Source organism: Oratosquilla oratoria, chromosome 12 (assembly GCF_046742065.1).
Source record: "Oratosquilla oratoria isolate Oo_2021 chromosome 12, ASM4674206v1, whole genome shotgun sequence".
In the NCBI taxonomy this organism is placed as follows: domain Eukaryota; kingdom Metazoa; phylum Arthropoda; class Malacostraca; order Stomatopoda; family Squillidae; genus Oratosquilla; species Oratosquilla oratoria.
In genome coordinates this window covers 55,680,376-55,700,606 of record NC_134788.1, presented here as the reverse complement: position 1 = coordinate 55,700,606, position 20,231 = coordinate 55,680,376, and the positions used below count along the sequence as shown (strand labels likewise).

At 38.5% G+C, this 20,231-nt stretch overlaps 1 protein-coding gene across 2 annotated transcripts in view; it reads right to left on the bottom strand.

The window, feature by feature from the left end:
- LOC143030783 (uncharacterized) overlaps nt 1–20,231 on the bottom strand; it is a 35,034-nt gene that overhangs the window by 10,374 nt on the left and 4,429 nt on the right. For both annotated transcript variants that reach the window (XM_076194001.1, XM_076194000.1), the window contains exon 3: nt 1,681–1,875. In XM_076194001.1, coding sequence (XP_076050116.1) covers nt 1,681–1,875 — 195 coding nt within the window. The remainder of the gene's footprint in view (nt 1–1,680; nt 1,876–20,231) is intronic.

Sequence of the window (20,231 nt, the reverse complement as noted above, 5' to 3'; positions counted from 1 at the left end):
GCTCAGGTCAGGTTAGGTCAGGTTAAGATTAAGTTAGTGATTCCACAATCGGGGAAGTGAGCAGTTGGTAAACAATTCTATTCTTGACGAAAAGCGTGTGCGCGCGCATACGTAATACACGTATATATATATATATTATATATATACATATATATATATATATATATATATATATATATATTCTTATCCTAAATTATTGTTTTCGAGAGCGAACGGGGAGTAGACCTCTCCTCGCCTCTCCCACTCCCTGTGTCCTCGTGACGTCATGTCGACGGTCAAGTTGGTTGGGGACGCTCTAGTCTCCTGTCCCAGATAAAATATTGACATTCTTTCTCGTTATCTTTCTAATCCATTCCCACTGCGTACTACCAATTCCCTCGTTAATTCTATTTGCCGCTCGGCGATTTTATTCACACATGGAAAACAGCCCCTCATGTTCGTAGAAAAATGAAAATAAATAAAAGTATCGACATTTCATCGTACTGAAAGTACTTCTTGGCAAGTAGACGCCGGGTGGCTAAAAATGACATTGGCAACAGAGCACATGTATTACAAATGACCGCATGACCTCTGTTGGCAGCCTTGATATATATATATATATACATGCGAATACATAACAAAAACACGTGATTCACAAAATATGTAATAAAACCACTTGGAAAATATTCCAAGTGGTTTTATTACACACACACACACACACACACATATATATATATATATATATATATATATATACACAATATGTCTCGGTTAACGAACAATGTTTCGGAATGCGAACCTACACCTGGCCACACCTCAATAGTGCTTTGACGCGTTTGACGTCACTATTTCGGCTAGGCCCTGTTCACACTAGCGTTTTGAACCGCGGCGGTTCAATGGCAGTATAAGTCAACAGAGGCGTTCACAAACATCCATGCCGATTTTCATTGACTCTGTGGCACCGCCGCGGTTTCAATCCGCTAGTGTGAACAGGGTCTTCGCGAAAATTTCGGTGAGAAAGAACCGGTCATGTAATACACGAAAGCGCTCTGCGTCGGTTAATACGTCTCCTGTATATATATGTATATATATATATGTATGTATGTATGTAGAGAGAGAGAGAGATAGAGAGGAAGAGAGCTAATCTTTGTCTGATCTTATGTACAAGACCTATTCGATAAGGTTAAAATTTTTGGAAAAAAAAAAATAACAATGATAAACGCAGAGATCGTTACATCTTAATATAGACATTTTTTAAAATGAATAAACGATATATATATATGTGTATATATATATATATATATATATATATATATTTGTAGAGATGGCTACCTTCTTAACATTTATTAAAAAAAAAAAAAAAAAAAAAAATCCGACCAAAAGCGATACCTCACTCCCGGACTTTCGTCAGTAATCCGACAGAGCTTGTGACATGTCACGTCTCAGGCAAAGTGACATTCTCACGTGCGTTTCAGATATCACATGACGCATAGAGAGTAGTCGCGTGACGTCATCGTCACGTGACAAAGTTTTAAGGAAATTCAAACGCGAGTCGTCATACGTATTATATAATAATGATGATAATAGTAATAATGATAATATATGTATATATATATATATATACATATACATATATATATACATATACATATATATACATATAAGTATATATATAATATAAATATATATATTGAATAATACCTTGGCTTCGCCCAGTTGGATACAGGATTCCGTTGCTTCATCCCACGCCTTCTGCAGGTCCTTCTCCCCTTCCTCCTTCTGTAGGGCGAGAACCTCTCGCTCTGACGTCTCCGACGCCCCTGTACAACTTCTTCCTTCGTCAGCGCAGCCTTCAAGAGTCCCACGAAGCACTTGGTTATTCCTCAATGGCGTGGGCTTGATGTATAGCGACAACGATAAATCGAATAACAAATATATTTATTAATATTCTACAAAAATAATATTCTACCCTAAATCAACATAGATAATTAATTTTGGAAGTTAAAGAGAGAAAGAGAGAAAAAGAGAGAAGCTGTCTGCCCTCTGCGATCGTCATTTGTTTGTTTCTTTCCCTGTCGCGCGACATGACGTCATCACCCCTGGCCAGACGCCAGAGGCATCTGCCCGGTCAACAACAGTCGACTGATTTTTTAAAAAAAGAAAATTGTCAGTACTTCGCGTGCCAAGTATAATAGTGAAAGTACTATGATTGGCAGATTTATTGTGTGTGTGTGTGCGTATGTGTGTACGTGTGTGCGCGTGTGTATGTGTGTGCGTAAGGCTGATACAAAATAATTCCTGGCCTACCCATGCATAGTCGTTATAATAAACGTGATTTCAAATAATTCATATTCCTAGAATATTACTACTTTTGCTAAGAAAACCCCAATAATAGAAGTAAAATAAATCAAATTAAATTATATTAAAACTAGTTAAATAGATAATATAAAGGATCAAATACATAAAAAGGAAATGATTACATCTACGTGTCCAACGTTCGAATGCATTTCTTAACACCGGCTTTGGCTTTAACATAATGATGCAAATAACCTTGCATTTCGTACACATGTTTTTACATTTACCTATTTTATTCATTTTTACTTTATTTATATCTACATTTTCATTTGTTGAGTTATTTGCTATAACATAGATATGAGACCAGATTTTCAAATAGAAACCATAGCCAAGAAAACCACCAAAGGATTCGACAAACCAAGTGGCCGAACACATACATGAAAAAGACAAAGCGGAAATAAAAGAAGAAATGGAACGACTAAATAGTTATATGAAGATCACAGACATAATCAAGCTATGAAAAGGACAAAACTGAAATAAAAAGAAGAAATGGAACGACTAAATAGCTACATCAGGGGTTCCCAAAGCGGTCGACAAATGGCCAATGGGTCGAAAGGCAGTCTTTTAAATCAAATAGTTAGCATGAAATGATCCTGTTCTCCTCCCATACTGGAAGAGTGAGAATAATCAACGAACCAATATATAAACTTATAGAAAAACCATGTCAGTCAGTTCACTCTGAGTCCAAAATCCTCCCCATTCTGTGCATGTAGGGAGAATCTCACATACACACAACCACATCGTGAATGAACATCAAGATGACGAGCTTGTGTAATATTGTTGGTTTGAATATTACTTATAGTAATATAATAGATAATATACAATATCACTCTTAAAGCTATTGGTAAATTATAAATATTCATTTTAAAACGCTTATGTTTATGTATATGTGAAAGTGTCTCTATCATTATTGGAACGCCGTCGCCTTCACGAATGTTGCCATTTGGCCCTTTAATATCGGATCAAAATGATGATGATAACACTATTGATAACTAAAATTATGATAATAATAACAATAATAGAATAATAATAATAGTAATAATAATAATAATGATGATGATGATGATGATGATGATGATGATAACTATAATAATAATAATATTACTAGTATTAATAACAACAACACCAATAATAATAATAAACTGACATAATTCGCGAATTCATAGTTTGGGGGTCTATAGAAAATCTTAAACTTTACTAGGGGTCGAAGAGCTGAAAAGTTTGGGAACCCCTGAGCTACATGAAGATCAACGACATAATCAAGCTACACCAGGAACATTCCAGAACACCAGGAAAGATATCTACAACAAGCGCTCTACGATCACGAACCCATCCAACGTCATAAACGCATGTACACACATTTCTCCAAAGAGAAAAAATCAAATATATATATACGAAGAAAATGCCCAAAGACACAGTACAAGATACAAGAAAACACAAGAAGGATATTACGAAACACGCAAAAAAAAAAAAAAAAAAAAAACTGCCATATATGAACACCATTTACACAATACAACACAAAGGTCTTAGACCTTTCATAGACGCCAAGAACTAAGCAAATAGTACATAACTGCCACACACTAGACATCATACTACTCAATTCCATAGCAAAACACATATATACATGTAACTTAGAAGGGAAGTAGAAAAAAAAGTCATAAAATCCACTCCCACCCATTCCATTCCCAGATACTCCACTCCCATCCACCCCTCTTATCTTGGCACCATCTGGATGATGGGTCATCCCTGCATCCTGTCCACTGCCCTGGGTCAGAAGCAGTGTCGCAAGACACAGCACATCCACAGCAAGGCCGCTTCATTAAATCGGCGACCCCCCCCTCTCCGTCCCCTCATGCAGAAAGGGAGAAGACGGGGAGAAATCCCTTCGGGCTGCGTCCAAAGACACAAAGTCAAGACATTAACCCATTCAACTCCGATGACAAGATGTCTTGTCATTTGGTCAAATAAAAAAAAAAATCATAAAACACCAAAATGTTTGATCAAACACCAGAAAAATATGACGTCAGTCCTCGCTTCGCTGCGAGCGAAGCGAGGACTGACGTCATATTTTTCTGGTGTTTGATCAAACATTTTGGTGTTTTATGATTTTTTGTTTAATTTGACCAAATGACAAGACATCTTGTCATCGGAGTTTAATGGGTTAAGCCCCAGTCACACCAAGCTTACGACCTGTTTCCGATTACCTTCGACCGAAAATCAAGCGATCGGTCGGCGACACAAAACCTATGCAAGGAATTAAAAAAAAAAAAAAAAAAAAAAAAAAAAAAAAATTGATGTGGTTGATTAGATGAAAATATATGTATTGGGGACTATTCAGCGTGTGTTGTAATGCATCTATCTGTCGATCTATCTATTTATCTATCTTATTACCCACTACCACCTGGAATAGCCATGAGGAGGAACAAAACACATACTATTAGACGACTTCGACGAAGACTTTTTTTTTAGCAAAAGAAATCTACACAAAGGACCCCTAGCCATATTATACCTCCCACCACGAAGACCATACCAACCTGCCAACGCATGACATATAAAAAATTACACAAAAACCACAACAGACATATATCATGGGAGACTTTAATGCAAAACATTGAAACACATCTACAATAACCAAACAGGGAAGTCCATATTCATAACACAAAGCCAACTCACCTTACTCGGCCCAGACTTCCCAACATACATAATATAAAGGATTACAAAGGAGGAGCATGCCGACAGGAGACCTTTTGGTCCATAATTAGGTCGGATGCAAAAAAAAAAAAAAAAAAATATATATATATATATGTACATATATATATATACATACATACATATACCAAGGCATTTTCCCCCTTCCAAGGGAGGTAGCCACAAAGGGAAAGGCATAAAAACACTCCCACCCATTTCATCCCTAAATACACTCCACACCCCTCCCACCCTTCCTCTCATCTGAGCACCTCCTGGATGACGGGTCATCCCTGAACCCTGCCCACCGCCCTGGGTCAGAAGCAGTGTCGCAAGACACAGTACATCCACAGCAAGGCCGCTTCATTTAATCGGCGACCCCCCCTCTCCGTCCCCCTTTGCATATAAGGAGAGGACGGGGAGAAATCCCTTCGGGCTGCGTCAAAATTTACTCACACATACTACCCCACCCCCCACCCCCCCGCCCATTCCTCCTCATGCAGTCACAACATCATCCATATACAACCATTCTCCACTCACCTCTGTCTTCCGTCCTCTCCCTTCCTTCCTCAACAGACATTCCCCTCTTCCCCAAAGCCCCCTTCACCCCATCCATCCACCTCATCCTAGGACGTCCCCTCATGTTCACTCCCTCCACATCTGCCTTCCATACCTCCTTTACTAGTCTTTCTTCACTCATTCTTTCCATGTGTCCAAACCATCCTAATATTCTTTCATCAACCCTCTCTCCCAAATCCTTTTTCACCCCTGTTCTCCTCCTCACCTCCTCATTTCTCACTCTATCTAGCCTAGTAACCCCCACCATACTTCTCAGACACCTCATCTCAAACACATTCAAACTCCTTCTCTCTTCTTCTCTTATGTTCCACGTTTCTGCCCCATACAGTGCTGTTGGCACAATCACTCCTTCATACAGTCTCCTCTTCGCATCCATTCCCAAATGTCTATTTCTCATTACACTCTTTAAACCACCAAGGCATTTACTCGCTTCTCTCAATCTACATTCTACCTCCACCTTCACTCCACCTTTTCCTGCTACACTTGCACCCAAGTATCTAAAACTATCCACTTCCTCCAGTCGCTCTCCCTTAATGTTCACTTCCAGTCTACTGCCACTTTCACCCCTTGTACATCTCATCACCTTACTTTTACCCACATTTATCTTTAGCTTTCTTCTATCACATACTCTCCCAAACTCTGCCACCAGCTTCCTCAATCCCTCCTCTGACCCTGCCACAAGCGCAGTGTCGTCCGCAAACAACAGCTGGCTCACCTCCCACTTTTCTCCATTTTCTTTAACCATCTCCAATCCCTGACTCACTACCCTAGCATTCACCTCTCGCACCACCCCATCCATGTATAAGTTGAACAGCCAGGGCGACATAACGCATCCTTGACGAAGTCCCACCTTTACTTCAAACCACTCACTCTCTCCATTTCCAATCCTAACACATGCTCTACTACTCACATAAAAACTCTTGACAGCTCCCAAAAGCTTTCCTCCTATCCCATAAATCTGCATAACCTCCCACAGTGCCTTTCTGTCTACCCTATCATAAGCCTTTTCCAGATCCATAAAAGCCCAAAAAACATCCTTCCCCTTTCCTATAGCTTTCTCACATATCTGTCTTACCACAAAGATCTGATCTACACAACCTCTACCCGTCCTAAATCCACACTGTTCCTCACCAATTACTCCTTCTGTTCCTCTCCTAATCCTCTCAATTAAGATTCTCCCATAAGCCTTCCCTACTACACTCAATATCAATATATCAATATAAATAATAACAAGTAAAATAATAAACAAATATGTAAAGATAAATAATAAACAAACATATCAATATCAATATATCAATATAAATAATAACAAGTAAAATAATAAACAGATATGTAAAGTTAAATAATAAACAAACATATCAATATCAATATATCAATATTAATAATAACAAGTAAAATAATCAACAAATATGTAAAGTTAAATAATAAACAAACATGTAAATAGTAAACAATAATAAATAATAAATAAATCATAATAAACAAACAGCCAAATTATAACAAACAAATAAACAATTAATATACAATAAATGGCAGGCATTACAGCATCTTGCTTAAGTGTTTATCTAAACGAATCTTAAAGCTTCGAACTGAACTACATTGCACTGCCTCTGCAGTGTTGTGGGTAAGTCTATTGTCCCGTCTCTAACCATGTTTTGTACGCCTTCTGTGTGTATGGATTTTATTTCTTTGTTTTATGAGGAGAGTGTGGGTGCCTTCTTGGGTGTACAGTAGGTGTCTGAGTGTTTGTGGGTCGACTGCTTGGACGCCTCTACAACCCGGACGTGATAGTCACCAACACACACCACCACTTACATAAGAATGAAGGAGACTGCAAGAGACCATAAGGCCTACACAAGGCAGTTCCATGTCCATTACCACCTGTCATCCCTGACCATAAAGTTGTCTAACCGTTTCTTAAAACAACTGATAGTTTCAGCGCTCACTACATGGTTACTAAGTCTGTTCCATTCGTCGACCACCCTATTAGTAAACCAATTCTTGCCTATTTCCTTCTTAAATCTAAATTTGTCCAGTTTATATCCATTACTGCGAGTCCTGCCATGTTGTCTTAATATGATTACCTTGTTTGCATCTCCCTTGTTATAACCTTTGATCCAAGTGAACACCTCTATTAGATCACCCCGCACTCTGCGTCTTTCCGGAGAGTGTAAGTTAAGGTGCCTAAGCCTCTCCTCGTAAGGCAAATTTCTGAGTCCCTGTATCATTTTGGTCATTCTTCTCAGTATTGATTCTAGTGAATTGATGTCCATTCTATAGGACGGAGACCAAAACTGTACCGCATAGTCAAGGACTTTTCGTACAGGAAACACCCAGGAGACATAGTTTCTTCGGATCATATACCATCCATCACAAACATAACTATCCCCACATAATCTAGATTATCATACAAGCTGGCAGAATGGAAAAAATCAAAACAATGCTAGAAACGATAACAAAAGAATACAACGCAAAGGAAGAACAACCCAACATAAACACTCAAATAAAAGACATAGATTACATAGATAACAAAGTAACCAAGTGTTACAAGATAATCGACAATGCAGTCACGCAGAACATTCTAACAATACAGTAGAAACACCTTCCTACACCAAAGACCTAAAAAAAAAAAAAAAAAAAAAAAAAAAAAAAAAAAAAAATAGTAAAAAAAATCTAGCAAATAACATAAGACACAGGACCATTCTAGAAAACAATTGAAGAAAAGAGATAGTATGGCAAGCAGATAACACAAGATACTTGGTGGCGCGGTTGGTAGAGTCCCCGACTGTCACTACGATGGTCCAGGTTCGAATCCTGCCCAGGGCTGAAATAATTTCAGTATCGCTGCGCTTCGAATCGTTACTCCAACTCTCGTGGGTGGGGAGTTGGGTGTGTGTTATTCATAATCCACGCCGGTACGAATGACGTCGAATCAACTCGATCAGAAGAACTCATTGAAAAGTACCGGAGTACAATCAGAAAATATAAAGAAAAGGTTCCCGGGAAAAACCTTGTCATCTCAGGGATCCTTCCCAGATTCCAGAGAAGGGGAAAATATTTCGACATAGTCAGATTCTACAACAAAGCATTCAGTGCGTGCAACAGAGTAAAATCCCTCTGTGAAAAGGAAAAAGAACAATTTGTCAATTTCTGGGACAACTTCTACTTCGATAAAACTCTTTTAGAGGAAGACGGTCTCCACTTGAATGTGGCCGGAGCAGCAAGGTTAGGTAGGCTGCTCAACAACAACCTGACCGACATCAGAAGAAAAAACTCCTCATCGGAGCCCCCATCAACACCCCCGTAATAGAGCAAAACAGAAAAATGGCAGATATCAATCTATGTTACGTTAATGCTCGCAGCGTACGAAACAAGTTCGAAGATCTAGAGATTCTCAGAGTGACAGGTAACTATCACGTGATAGGAGTAACAGAGACATGGTTGGACACATCAAGTCGAGATTTTATTGCGGAATACTGTTTGCCAGGCTACACAATTTTCAGCTGCGAAAGAGAAAATAGAACAGGTGGTGGAGTAATCTTGTATGTCCATAACTCCCTCCAAACATCACTGTTAAAAACAGAGACAGTAACAAATGTTGATATATTGTTTGTTGAAGTTAGAACCAATCGCAGTAAATCTAAAGTAATAATTGGGACTTGTTTATAGACCACCGGGTCAGCTACAAGTAAATGACGAAAAATGATTCGATTTAATCGTAGAAGCTAACCAACGCTGCGAGACAGTCATCATGGGAGACTTTAACTTGCCGGTGAAGAGATGGGGTGAGGATTTGAGTTCGCATTCGGGACGAGACTTGTATAGTAACTTACCGGAAAGTGACTTCCACCAAGGAGTAAACAGCCCCTAGGTTACCCGAGGAAATAATAGCCTTGACCTGATATCTAACCCATTCAACTCCGTTGACAAGATGTCTTGTCATTTGGTCAAATAAAACAAAAAATCATAAAACACCAAAATGTTTGATCAAACACCAGAAAAATATGACGTCAATCCTCGCTTCGCTCGCAGCGAAGCGAGGACTGACGTCATATTTTTCTGGTGTTTGATCAAACATTTTGGTGTTTGAAAATCCATGTGAACAAGTTGTATAGACACGGTAAAGGAAACATGGACTGGAGGTGAAGCTTTATTCCTGACGTTTCGTCAGGAATAAAGCTTCACCTCCAGTCCATGTTTCCTTTACCGTGTCTATACATTTTGGTGTTTTATGATTTTTTGTTTTATTTGACCAAATGACAAGACATCTTGTCAACGGAGTTGAATGGGTTAATACAACAGAGAATCTTGTAAACGAAGTATATGTCGGCCCTATATTCAGCACTAGCGATCATCACATTCAAAATTAAAATGGAAGGCAGTTTATCTAAGACCAGCGAAGAAAAAGTACCCGACTTCCGTAAAGCTAATTCTAATAAACTTCGATCATTACTAGAAAACTTAGACTGGAGTACAACTCCGAACGAGATTGATATTGATAAAGCGTGGGAAAACTTCACCACGGAGCTAAACAATGCGGTAAATCTCTGTGTTCCCTATCGTGAGAGACGTCCGGCAACAAATAAACCAAAGTGGTGGAATAGGGAAATTAGTAACAACATCTCTCGTAAAAAGAGTGCGTACAAAAAGTATTTATCAACTAAAAGCAAAGACGATAAACTAACACTAGACAGAATTCGCCGCGAAACCAAAACACTGATAAAGCGTAGTAAGAAATATTTTGAAGAGTATATTGCTGAGGCAAGCAAATCGAACTCTAAAGAATTCTATAGTTATGCGAATAAGAAGAAAACGCTTACCTGCGGCATTGGACCATTAAATGACGATGAAGGAAAACATACGGATGATGAAAATGAGATGGCCTCAATCCTTAATAATTTTTTTTGCATCCGTCTTGACAGACGAAGATTGCTCAGTGTATCAGCCACCAGAACATAAAATGTCCCAAAACGTTTTAAATCAACTCATAATTACAGAAAGGGATGTCGTACAAGTGATTGATAAGCTCAAAATAAATAAAGCCCCGGGACCTGACAAAATTTCACCTAGAATTCTGCAAGAAGTCAAAAATCAAATCAGTAAACCCTTGTGCATCCTCTTCAACAGATCATTAGCACTCGGTAAAGTCCCATCAGATTGGAAATGTGCTAACGTAACACCAATATTCAAGAAAGGGGACAAATCACAACCAGGCAACTACAGACCGATTAGCCTGACTTCGATTGTGTGCAAACTGCTAGAGACAATTATCCGTGACAGTGTAGTAAATTTTTTAGAAGAAAATAAGATTATGAAAGATTCGCAACATGGCTTCCGTAGCAAACGCTCATGTCTAACTAATCTCCTCGACTTCTTTCATGATATCTTTAACAAATACGAGGAATGTAGATCTGTTGATATAATCTATCTAGATTTTCAGAAGGCATTCGATAAAGTCCCCCACAAACGATTACTCGACAAATTAAAAGCGCACAGTATTTCTGGCAGTATCCACAACTGGATTAAAGATCGGCTCTCAGAGCGAAAACAGAGGGTTGTAATTAACGGGGCATCATCTAGCTGGCTCGACGTTAAAAGTGGCGTACCGCAAGGATCAGTTTTGGGATCCGTTTTGTCCTTAATATATATAAATAATCTAGATGACGGCCTCCTCTGCAAAGTATCAAAATTTGCTGATGACACAAAAATTACCGGTAAAGTACCAATCACCAAAGAGAAAGAAACTCTGCAATCCGATCTAGATAGATTATCAAGATGGGCTAGCAAGTGGCAAATGAAATTTAACGTTAACAAATGCAAAGTCATGCACATTGGAGGTAACAATGATCACATCCAATACCAAATGAATGGCGAAATACTGGATTCAGTAACTAAAGAAAAAGATCTAGGAGTTTTAATATCAAATGACTTGAAGCCAAGTCAACATTGCTCAGAAGTTGTTAAAACAGCAAACAGATTAGTTGGCTTCATCGGAAGAGTCTTCGAAAATAAATCAGAAAAAATATTGCTAAACCTCTATAATTCCTTAGTCCGTCCCCATCTCGAGTACTGTGTACAATTTTGGTCCCCATACTACCAGAAAGATATTAACAAACTAGAAAGAGTGCAACGGAGTGTGACCAAAATTATACTAAGGCTGAGAAATCTGTCGTATGAAGAAAGACTCAAAAGTCTAAACTTATTCTCACTCTCAAAAAGAAGAATGCGAGGAGATTTGATTGAGGTTTTTAAAATGTTCAAAGGCTTTGACAACATTAATGTCAAAGATTACTTCTTATTAGACCAATCAAATACAAGAAGACGCCACGATTTTAAAGTAATTGGCAAAAGATTCTCTACGAACGAAAGTAAGCACTTCTTCTTTAACCGGGTTGTAAATGTGTGGAATTCGTTATCTTCCACTGTCGTTGAAAGTAACACGATAACAACATTTAAAAATCGCTTAGATAAATACTTGGAATCCAATCCGCAAATAAAATATTATCCTTTGCAATAAAATATGTGACAACCAGACATTTAATTGCAATTGGATCAATTGGATAGGATAGTGATAGCAGTAGTGTTAGTTCATCTTCTATCGCCTAGTTGCCCTGTTTCCTTAACTGTAGTTTAGTTTAGTTAACACAAACAGCCTCGTTAGGGCCAATAGGCCTCCTGCTCTTGTTTGTTCTTCCTTTGGTGTGTGTGCGTGCGTGTGTGTGCGTGCGTGTGTGTGTGTGTGTGTGTGTAAGATCACAACATTACCCATAGATCGGTCATACGAGCTCTGAGCTCTCTTCCAGGAGGGAAATAGCTTTAAGAACATAAGAATAAAGGAGACTGCAAGAGACCATAAGGCCTACACTAGGCAGCTCCGTATCCATCACCACCTGTCATCCCCATCCATAAAGTTGTCTAATCGTTTTTTTAAAATAACTGATAGTTTCAGCGCTCACTACATGGTTACTAAGTTTATTCCATTCATCGACCACCCTATTAGTAAACAAATTCTTGCCTATTTCCTTCTTAAATCTAAATTTGTCCAGTTTATACCCATTACTGCGAGTCCTGCCCTGTTGTTTTATTACGATGACCTTGTTTGCATCACCCTTGTTATAACCTTTGATCCACTTGAACACCTCTATTAGATCACCCCGCACTCTGCGTCTTCCAGAGAGTGTAATTTGAGATGCCTAAGCCTCTCCCCATAAGGCAAATTTCTGAGTCCATGTATCATTTTGGTCATTCTTCTCTGTACTGATTCTAGTGAATTTATGTCCATTCTGTAGGACGGAGACCAAAACTGTACAGCAGCCCTATGCCACCTGTGGCCCTCAAAGGCTTTCATTGCGGCCCTTTCTCCTAAAAATAAATAAACTATAGAGCGGCAGAGAGAGAGAGAGAGAGAGAGAGAGAGAGAGAGAGAGAGAGAGATTATGTTACCAACTAGAACCCACTGAAAGTTTGACTAAATTCATATTCTTGTGTACCAATTTCACCATATTTTTTCTATTTCGTTCACTAAGGTACAGATTTTAATTATATTAGAACAGAAAATAACATATTACTTGAAATTTTTAATCATTAGATTGAGTGATCTTTGGCTGTCTTTCGTCAGAAAAATGTCTGCGTTTGATAACTCTTATGTTAATGATCCCAGTTAACCAATATTAAGTAATTATTTATGTTTGTACATTATAATAATAAGGTACGGTAGCCTTTCATTTGCTCATTTATAGTAAGGTAAATACATTTGTTTCGTACAATTCTTATTTTTGTGATCCCAATTTAAGTAAAATCAGTAACAAACTATTCATCTATCTTTATCAATATAATCTCACATAATACGTCTTCGATCGTAGTAAATAACATGAAATAGTAAGGTTATGTGGCGCTCCATACCCACAGAGTCGTGACTACACCCGTTGCACTGAGAAATGGCCGTTAGGGCGGAGCACTGGGAGTCCCCCTGTGTTGCCACATATAATTATTTTATAGTTTTATTTTATTCTATAATTTTATTTTATATTTTTATAATGTTGCCACATATAATTATATTCAAATTTTTTGTCACACACCACCACTGAGGTAAAAATCAAAGCAATGTTTTCTATACAAAGGTTTCGTTTCCTCGAGTCAGACATGGCATATGAGCAAGGGAGAGCGACGTTGCCCTACATTTATTCTCTGGCCCCGCCCCCCTCACACTGCATTCAGTGTGAGCCGTGCGGGCCGTGTTATCTGTGGAGATGTGGCAACACCGGGAAATCTCCTAACCCCGCCTTAGCGGTCATTTCTCCTTGCGCTGACTATAGTGGCCCTTTGGGAGAAAAGGTTGCACACCCACCCCTGTCCTACATTATAATGACGAACACGATGACGAAGACAAAGAAAACGCAAGACATGTTCAAAATAACACCAAAAGAAAACGCACAATTTGACACGACAAAGAGACAAAGATACTCGCTCACATAACACAATGGTCACCCAGAAAAAAAAGGTCACGATATATATATATATATATATATAAAGAAGATTGAGAGAATCCAGAGAGCAAGTACGAATATGGCCCCAACACTATCAAAACTCTCATATGAAGAGAGATTGACCCATTAAACTCCGATGACAAGATGTCTTGTCATTTGGTCAAATAAAACAAAAAATTATAAAACACCAAAATGTTTGATCCAACACCAGAAAAATATGACGTCAGTCCTCCTCGCTTCGCTCGCAGCTCGCTTCGCTCGCTGCGAGCGAAGCGAGGAGGACTGACGTCATGTTTTTCTGGTGTTGGATCAAACATTTTGGTGTTTTATAATTTTTTGTTTTATTTGACCAAATGACAAGACATCTTGTCATCGGAGTTTAATGGGTTAAAACTGGAGTTGCCGACTCTGGAACAAAGACGAGAAAGAGGTGACTAGTTGACCATCGACAGAATAATGAGAGGTTCGGAAGTCCTTGATAGAGAGGACTTACTAAATTGGGATAAAAGAAACACAAGAGGACATGGAAGGAAGCTCAAAAAGGAGTTATAGAAGAGACCTGAAAAAGAACAGTTTTCCCCTCAGAGTAGTGGATGTATGGAACAAACTGGACGAAACAACTGTGTGCGAAAAAAAAAAAAATTAAGAGCAAACTAGATATGGAGAGACACAAAGACGGGACACCACGAGCATAGCTCCCCTTCCCGTAAGATACAACTACATTGACTTCAATAGACTGGTCGTAAGACCCATACAGTTTGAAGACTAAAAACGTAATAATAATAATAATAATAATAATAATAATAATAATAATAATAATAATAATAATAATAATAATAATAATAATAGTTGTAGTAGTAATAATAATAATAATCTGGAGTATTGGGCCTCAAAAATGAATATGCTCGCACACAAACATTATACTACAATAACTCACGGGCATATTCAACGATACACTCAGCCTAGAGTACTTCCCACAGCGCTTAAAAAAAAAAAAAAAAAAAAAAAAAAAAAAAAAAAAAAAAAAAAAAAAAAATCTATAATCTCATTCATGCCAAAACAAAACAAAGATGATGATGATGATGATGATGATGATGATGATGATGATGATGATGATGGTGATGATGATGATGGTGATGATGATGATACACTTCAGACCCGTATCGAAAGACCATTAACCCAAAGCAACACGGATTCACACGTGTGTGTGTGTGTGTGTGTGTGCGTGTATGTTTACGTATGTGTGTGTGTGTGTACATACACAGCCCTCGTAGACAATCGCAGACACCCAAAGACACAAATGTGACCTTCGCCTCGAATACAAAAGAGGAAAATTCTCTTCATGTTTACCTCTCTTTCTCTCTCTTTTCTCTTTTTAACGTGAATTTCTTTCCAATTTCAAAGTTTTCTCTATTTTTGACAACAAATTTACATAATTGCAAAAAAGGGATTCAGATATTTACATCATCTACATTACCCCCATTACTCGGCACCCAATTACCCCATTACTCGGCACTCCATTAGCCCCATTACTCGGCAACCAATTACCCCATTACGCAACCAACAATTACCCCATTACTCAACCCACAATTAACCCATTACTCAACCAACAATTACCCAATTACCCCATTACCCGGCACCCAATTACCGTTACTAACCAACAATTAACCCATTACTCGACACCAAATTACCCCATTACCAGGCACCCAATTACCCCCATTACTCGACCAACAATTATTACTCAACCCGCAATTACCTCATTAGTCAACCAACAATTACCCCATTACTCAACCCACAATTACTCCTTTACTCGACACCCAATTAACCCATTACTTGGCACCCAACTACCCCATTACTCGGCACTCCATTACCCCCATTACTCGGCACCCAATTACCCCATTACGCAACCAACAATTACCCCATTACTCGGCATCCAATTACCCCATTACGCAACCAACAATTACCCCATTACTCAACCCACAATTAACCCATTACTCAACCAACAATTACCCAATTACCCCATTACCCGGCACCCAATTACCGTTACTAACCAACAATTACCCATTACTCGGCACCCAATTAACCCATTACACGACACCAATTACCCCATTACCAGGCACCCAATTACCCCCATTACTCGACCAACAATTATTACTCAACCCGCAATTACCTCATTAGTCAACCAACAATTACCCCATTACTCAACCCACAATTACTCCTTTACTCGACACCCAATCAACCCATTACTTGGCACCCAATTACCCCATTACTCGGCACTCCATTACTCGGCACTCCATTACCCCCATTACTCGGCACCCAATTACCCCATTACGCAACCAACAATTACCCCATTACTCAACCCATAGTTAACCCATTACGCAACCAACAATTACCCCATTACTCGGCACCCAATTAACTCATTACTCGGCACCCAATTACCCCATTACCCGGTACCCAATTAACCCATTACCCGGCACCCAATTACCCTTACCAACCAACAATTACCCATTACTCGGCACCCAATTAGCCTATTACTCGACACCAAATTACCCCATTAACAGGCACCCAATTACCCCATTACTCGACCAACAATTATTACTCAACCCGCAATTACCTCATTAGTCAACCAACAATTACCGCATTATTCAACCCACAATTACTCCATTACTCGACACCCAATTACCCCATTACTCGGCACCCAATTCCCCCCATTAGTCGGCACCCAATTATCCCATTACTCGACACCAAATTACCCTATTACCCGGTACCCAATTACCCCCATTACTCTACGCCCAATTATCCCATTACTCGGCACCCAATTACCCCTTACCGGACACTCAATTACCCCATTAGTTGGCACCCAATTACCGTTACTAACCAACAATTACCCCCATTAGTCGGCACCCACAATTACCCCCATTACCCGGCACCCAATTACCCCATTACTCGACACTCAATTACCCTATTACCCGGCACCCAATTACCCCATTACTCGACACCCAATTACCCTATTACCCGGCACCCATTTACCCCTATTACTCGACGCCTAATTACCCCATTACTCAAACCACAATTACCCCATTACTCGACACCCAATTACCCCATTACCGAAGAGGATCATGACTCTGCTGCAAAGAAGAAAACTTAATCTTCTTTTTAATCCTTCTATAGGGAATCTAAACGATGACTTGCAACTCACGCGCTGAAAGCGGTTCCCATAGGCCGGGACCCTATGGCACTGTTCACACTAGCGGTTCCAACCGCGGCGGTTTAGCTACAGTGTAGGTTACAATGGAGGCGTCCACACACAACCGAACTGTTTTTCCTTGACGGTTCGGTACCGCCGCGATTTCCGCGCGGTTCAAACCGCTAGTGTGAACAGGGGCTATCGTTCCACGCCCTCCCGTAGTTTAACGTTTCTACCGTTCGTAGAAATAAACATTTAAAAATGAATAATATAAAATAATAAAATAATTAGGAAAACAAAACAAATACAACAAATAACTCAAATGGACAAATTCAACAAGAAAACAAAAATACATACATACACACGCATGCATACATACACACATACATGTACATACACAAGTATACACACACACATGCTTGTATACTTACAAGCATACACACATACACATGCACATATACAAGTACACACACACACACACACACATGCATGTATACTTACAAGTATATACACACATACATGTATACTTACAAATATGTACACACACACACATACGTGAAGGAAAAGATAATGTAGAATCAATTACGATACAAGTTGAAACCAAACATATGAAGAGTAGAAAATTTGTAGTGGTGTATGTGCCCCCCAAAACAAAGTCCTGGACAGGAAGTGATCATTCCAAAATATTAGAAGATACAAAATATGAATCAACTAATATACTGAAGGACAGAGGAAATACAGTAATTATGGCTGAGTTTAATTCAAAAGAAATATGTTGGGAGGAAATGACAATGAAGGGCGGAGAGGAACTCTGGGGCAACGTCCTGCTCGACATGACCATCGAATACACAATGACTCAGTGGATAAAGGAAAATACCAGATACTGAGGTAGTGAAGAACCATCAAGGCTGGATTTAATACTTACGACAGAGCCTGAAATTGTCGATAAAATTGATTACAAAACTCCGATAGGAAAGAGTGACCATGTAGTAATAAAATTTGAGTTAAAAGAGCAAATGGATCAAAGCAGAAATTATAAACATAGAATAGGAAGACTAATGTACAACAAAACAAATTTTCAGAAACTCAAAAAATTCTTTCGCAATGCGAACTGGGAAAAAATCCTAAATGAAGAAACAGGGATGGAAGAGAAATGGAATATACTAAGAGAAATTTATAATGAGGGAGTGAATAAATACGTACCACAACAAAAAATGGAAAAAACATATATAAAAAGCTGGTACAACAAAAGGTGTAGTGAGGCTAAGGATAATAGAGACAAAGCTTAGAAGAAATGGAAAAGAGACAAGAAAACAAGCAAATGGCTAATGCACATCAAACTAAGAAATTATTATGTAAAAATACGCAGAGATGAAAAGAGAAACTATGAAAAAAATAATAATAATAGAAAAATGCAAGGAGCAACCTAAACTATTTTACAGGTATGTAAATAGCAAACTGAAGAACAGACAAGAAATAGAAAAGCTGCGCCAAGGTAAATATGAATATACAGAAGAACTGGAAATGACTGAAATTATGAACAACCACTTCAAATCAGTATTCACAATAGAAAACTCACCTAACTGTGAGGAAATAGAGGGAGAGATATCCCCCAATGAAAGAAATAATTGTTACACAGAAGGAAATCAGTAACCAAATAAAAAAAAATTAGGTCAGAAAATCACATGGTCCAGACGGAATTGCAAATTGGATACTGAAAGAATGCATGGAGGAATTAACAGATAAAATATACAATATAATTAAATTCTCATTTAAAGAAGGAAAAGTGCCACAGGACTGGAAGAATGCAAACATTGTACCGATTTATAAGGGAGGAAACAAGGAAGACCCATCAAATTACAGACCGGTCTCCCTGACAAGCACAGTAGCAAAAATTTGCGAAAAGGTCGTCAAAAATAGATGAGTTAAACATTTGGAAGAAAAAACTATACTGAATCCAAATCAATTTGGATTCAGACAAGGAAGATCATGTACAACAAACTTGATCTGCTTCTACTCAAGATTGATAGACATAATACAAGAGAGAGATGGTTGGGCAGACTGTGCCTTTCTGGACCTACAAAAGGCATTTGATAAGGTACCACACAATTAACTAACAAGGAAGATAGAATCAATAGGAAAATTATTGGAATGGATGAGACTTCCTGACTGGGAGGAAAATGAGAGTAGTAATTAGAGATAAATTCTCAAATTGGGAAGAAATGAAAAAATGGTGTCCCGCAGGGATCAGTACTGGCCCCGATCATGTTTGCTATATACATAAATGACATGGATGAAGGCGTAGAGTATTATATGAATTTATTTGCAGACGACGCAAAAATACTAAAGTAAAAACTGAGGAGGATTGCAACTCATCACAACAAGACTTGGACAAGATCTGGGAATGGACTCAAACGTGGGAAGTGAAATTCAATATCAAGAAATGTAGTATAATGGAATTTGGAAAAAGTAGAAACAAAATATCGAGAAATTATAAAGTTGGTGAAGAAGAGGTCAAAAAAGTAAACTCGAAAAAAGACCTTGGAGTGATGATCAGCAAAGACATGACACCGGATAAGCATATTAACAAAATAGTGGGAGAAACCTACAATTTATTGAGGTCAATAAAAGTGGCATTTGCCTATTTGGAAAAAAAAAATCTAACTACACTAATAAGACCAAAACTCGAGTACGCAGCAACACTATGGACACCCAGTACCAAAAAGAATATAAAGAAGTTAGAAAGAGCAACAACAAAACTGGCACTAACTCTTTCCAGAATGACATATGAACAAAGACTGTCCAAATTAGAATGACCAACTCTGGAACAAAGAAGGGAAAGAGGAGACCTACTATCTATAGGATTATGAAGGGAATGGAAATCTTAGATAAGAATGATTTATTGAAATGGGACTATGGAAAAACAAGAGGACACGAAAAGAAACTAAAAAAGATAACTACAG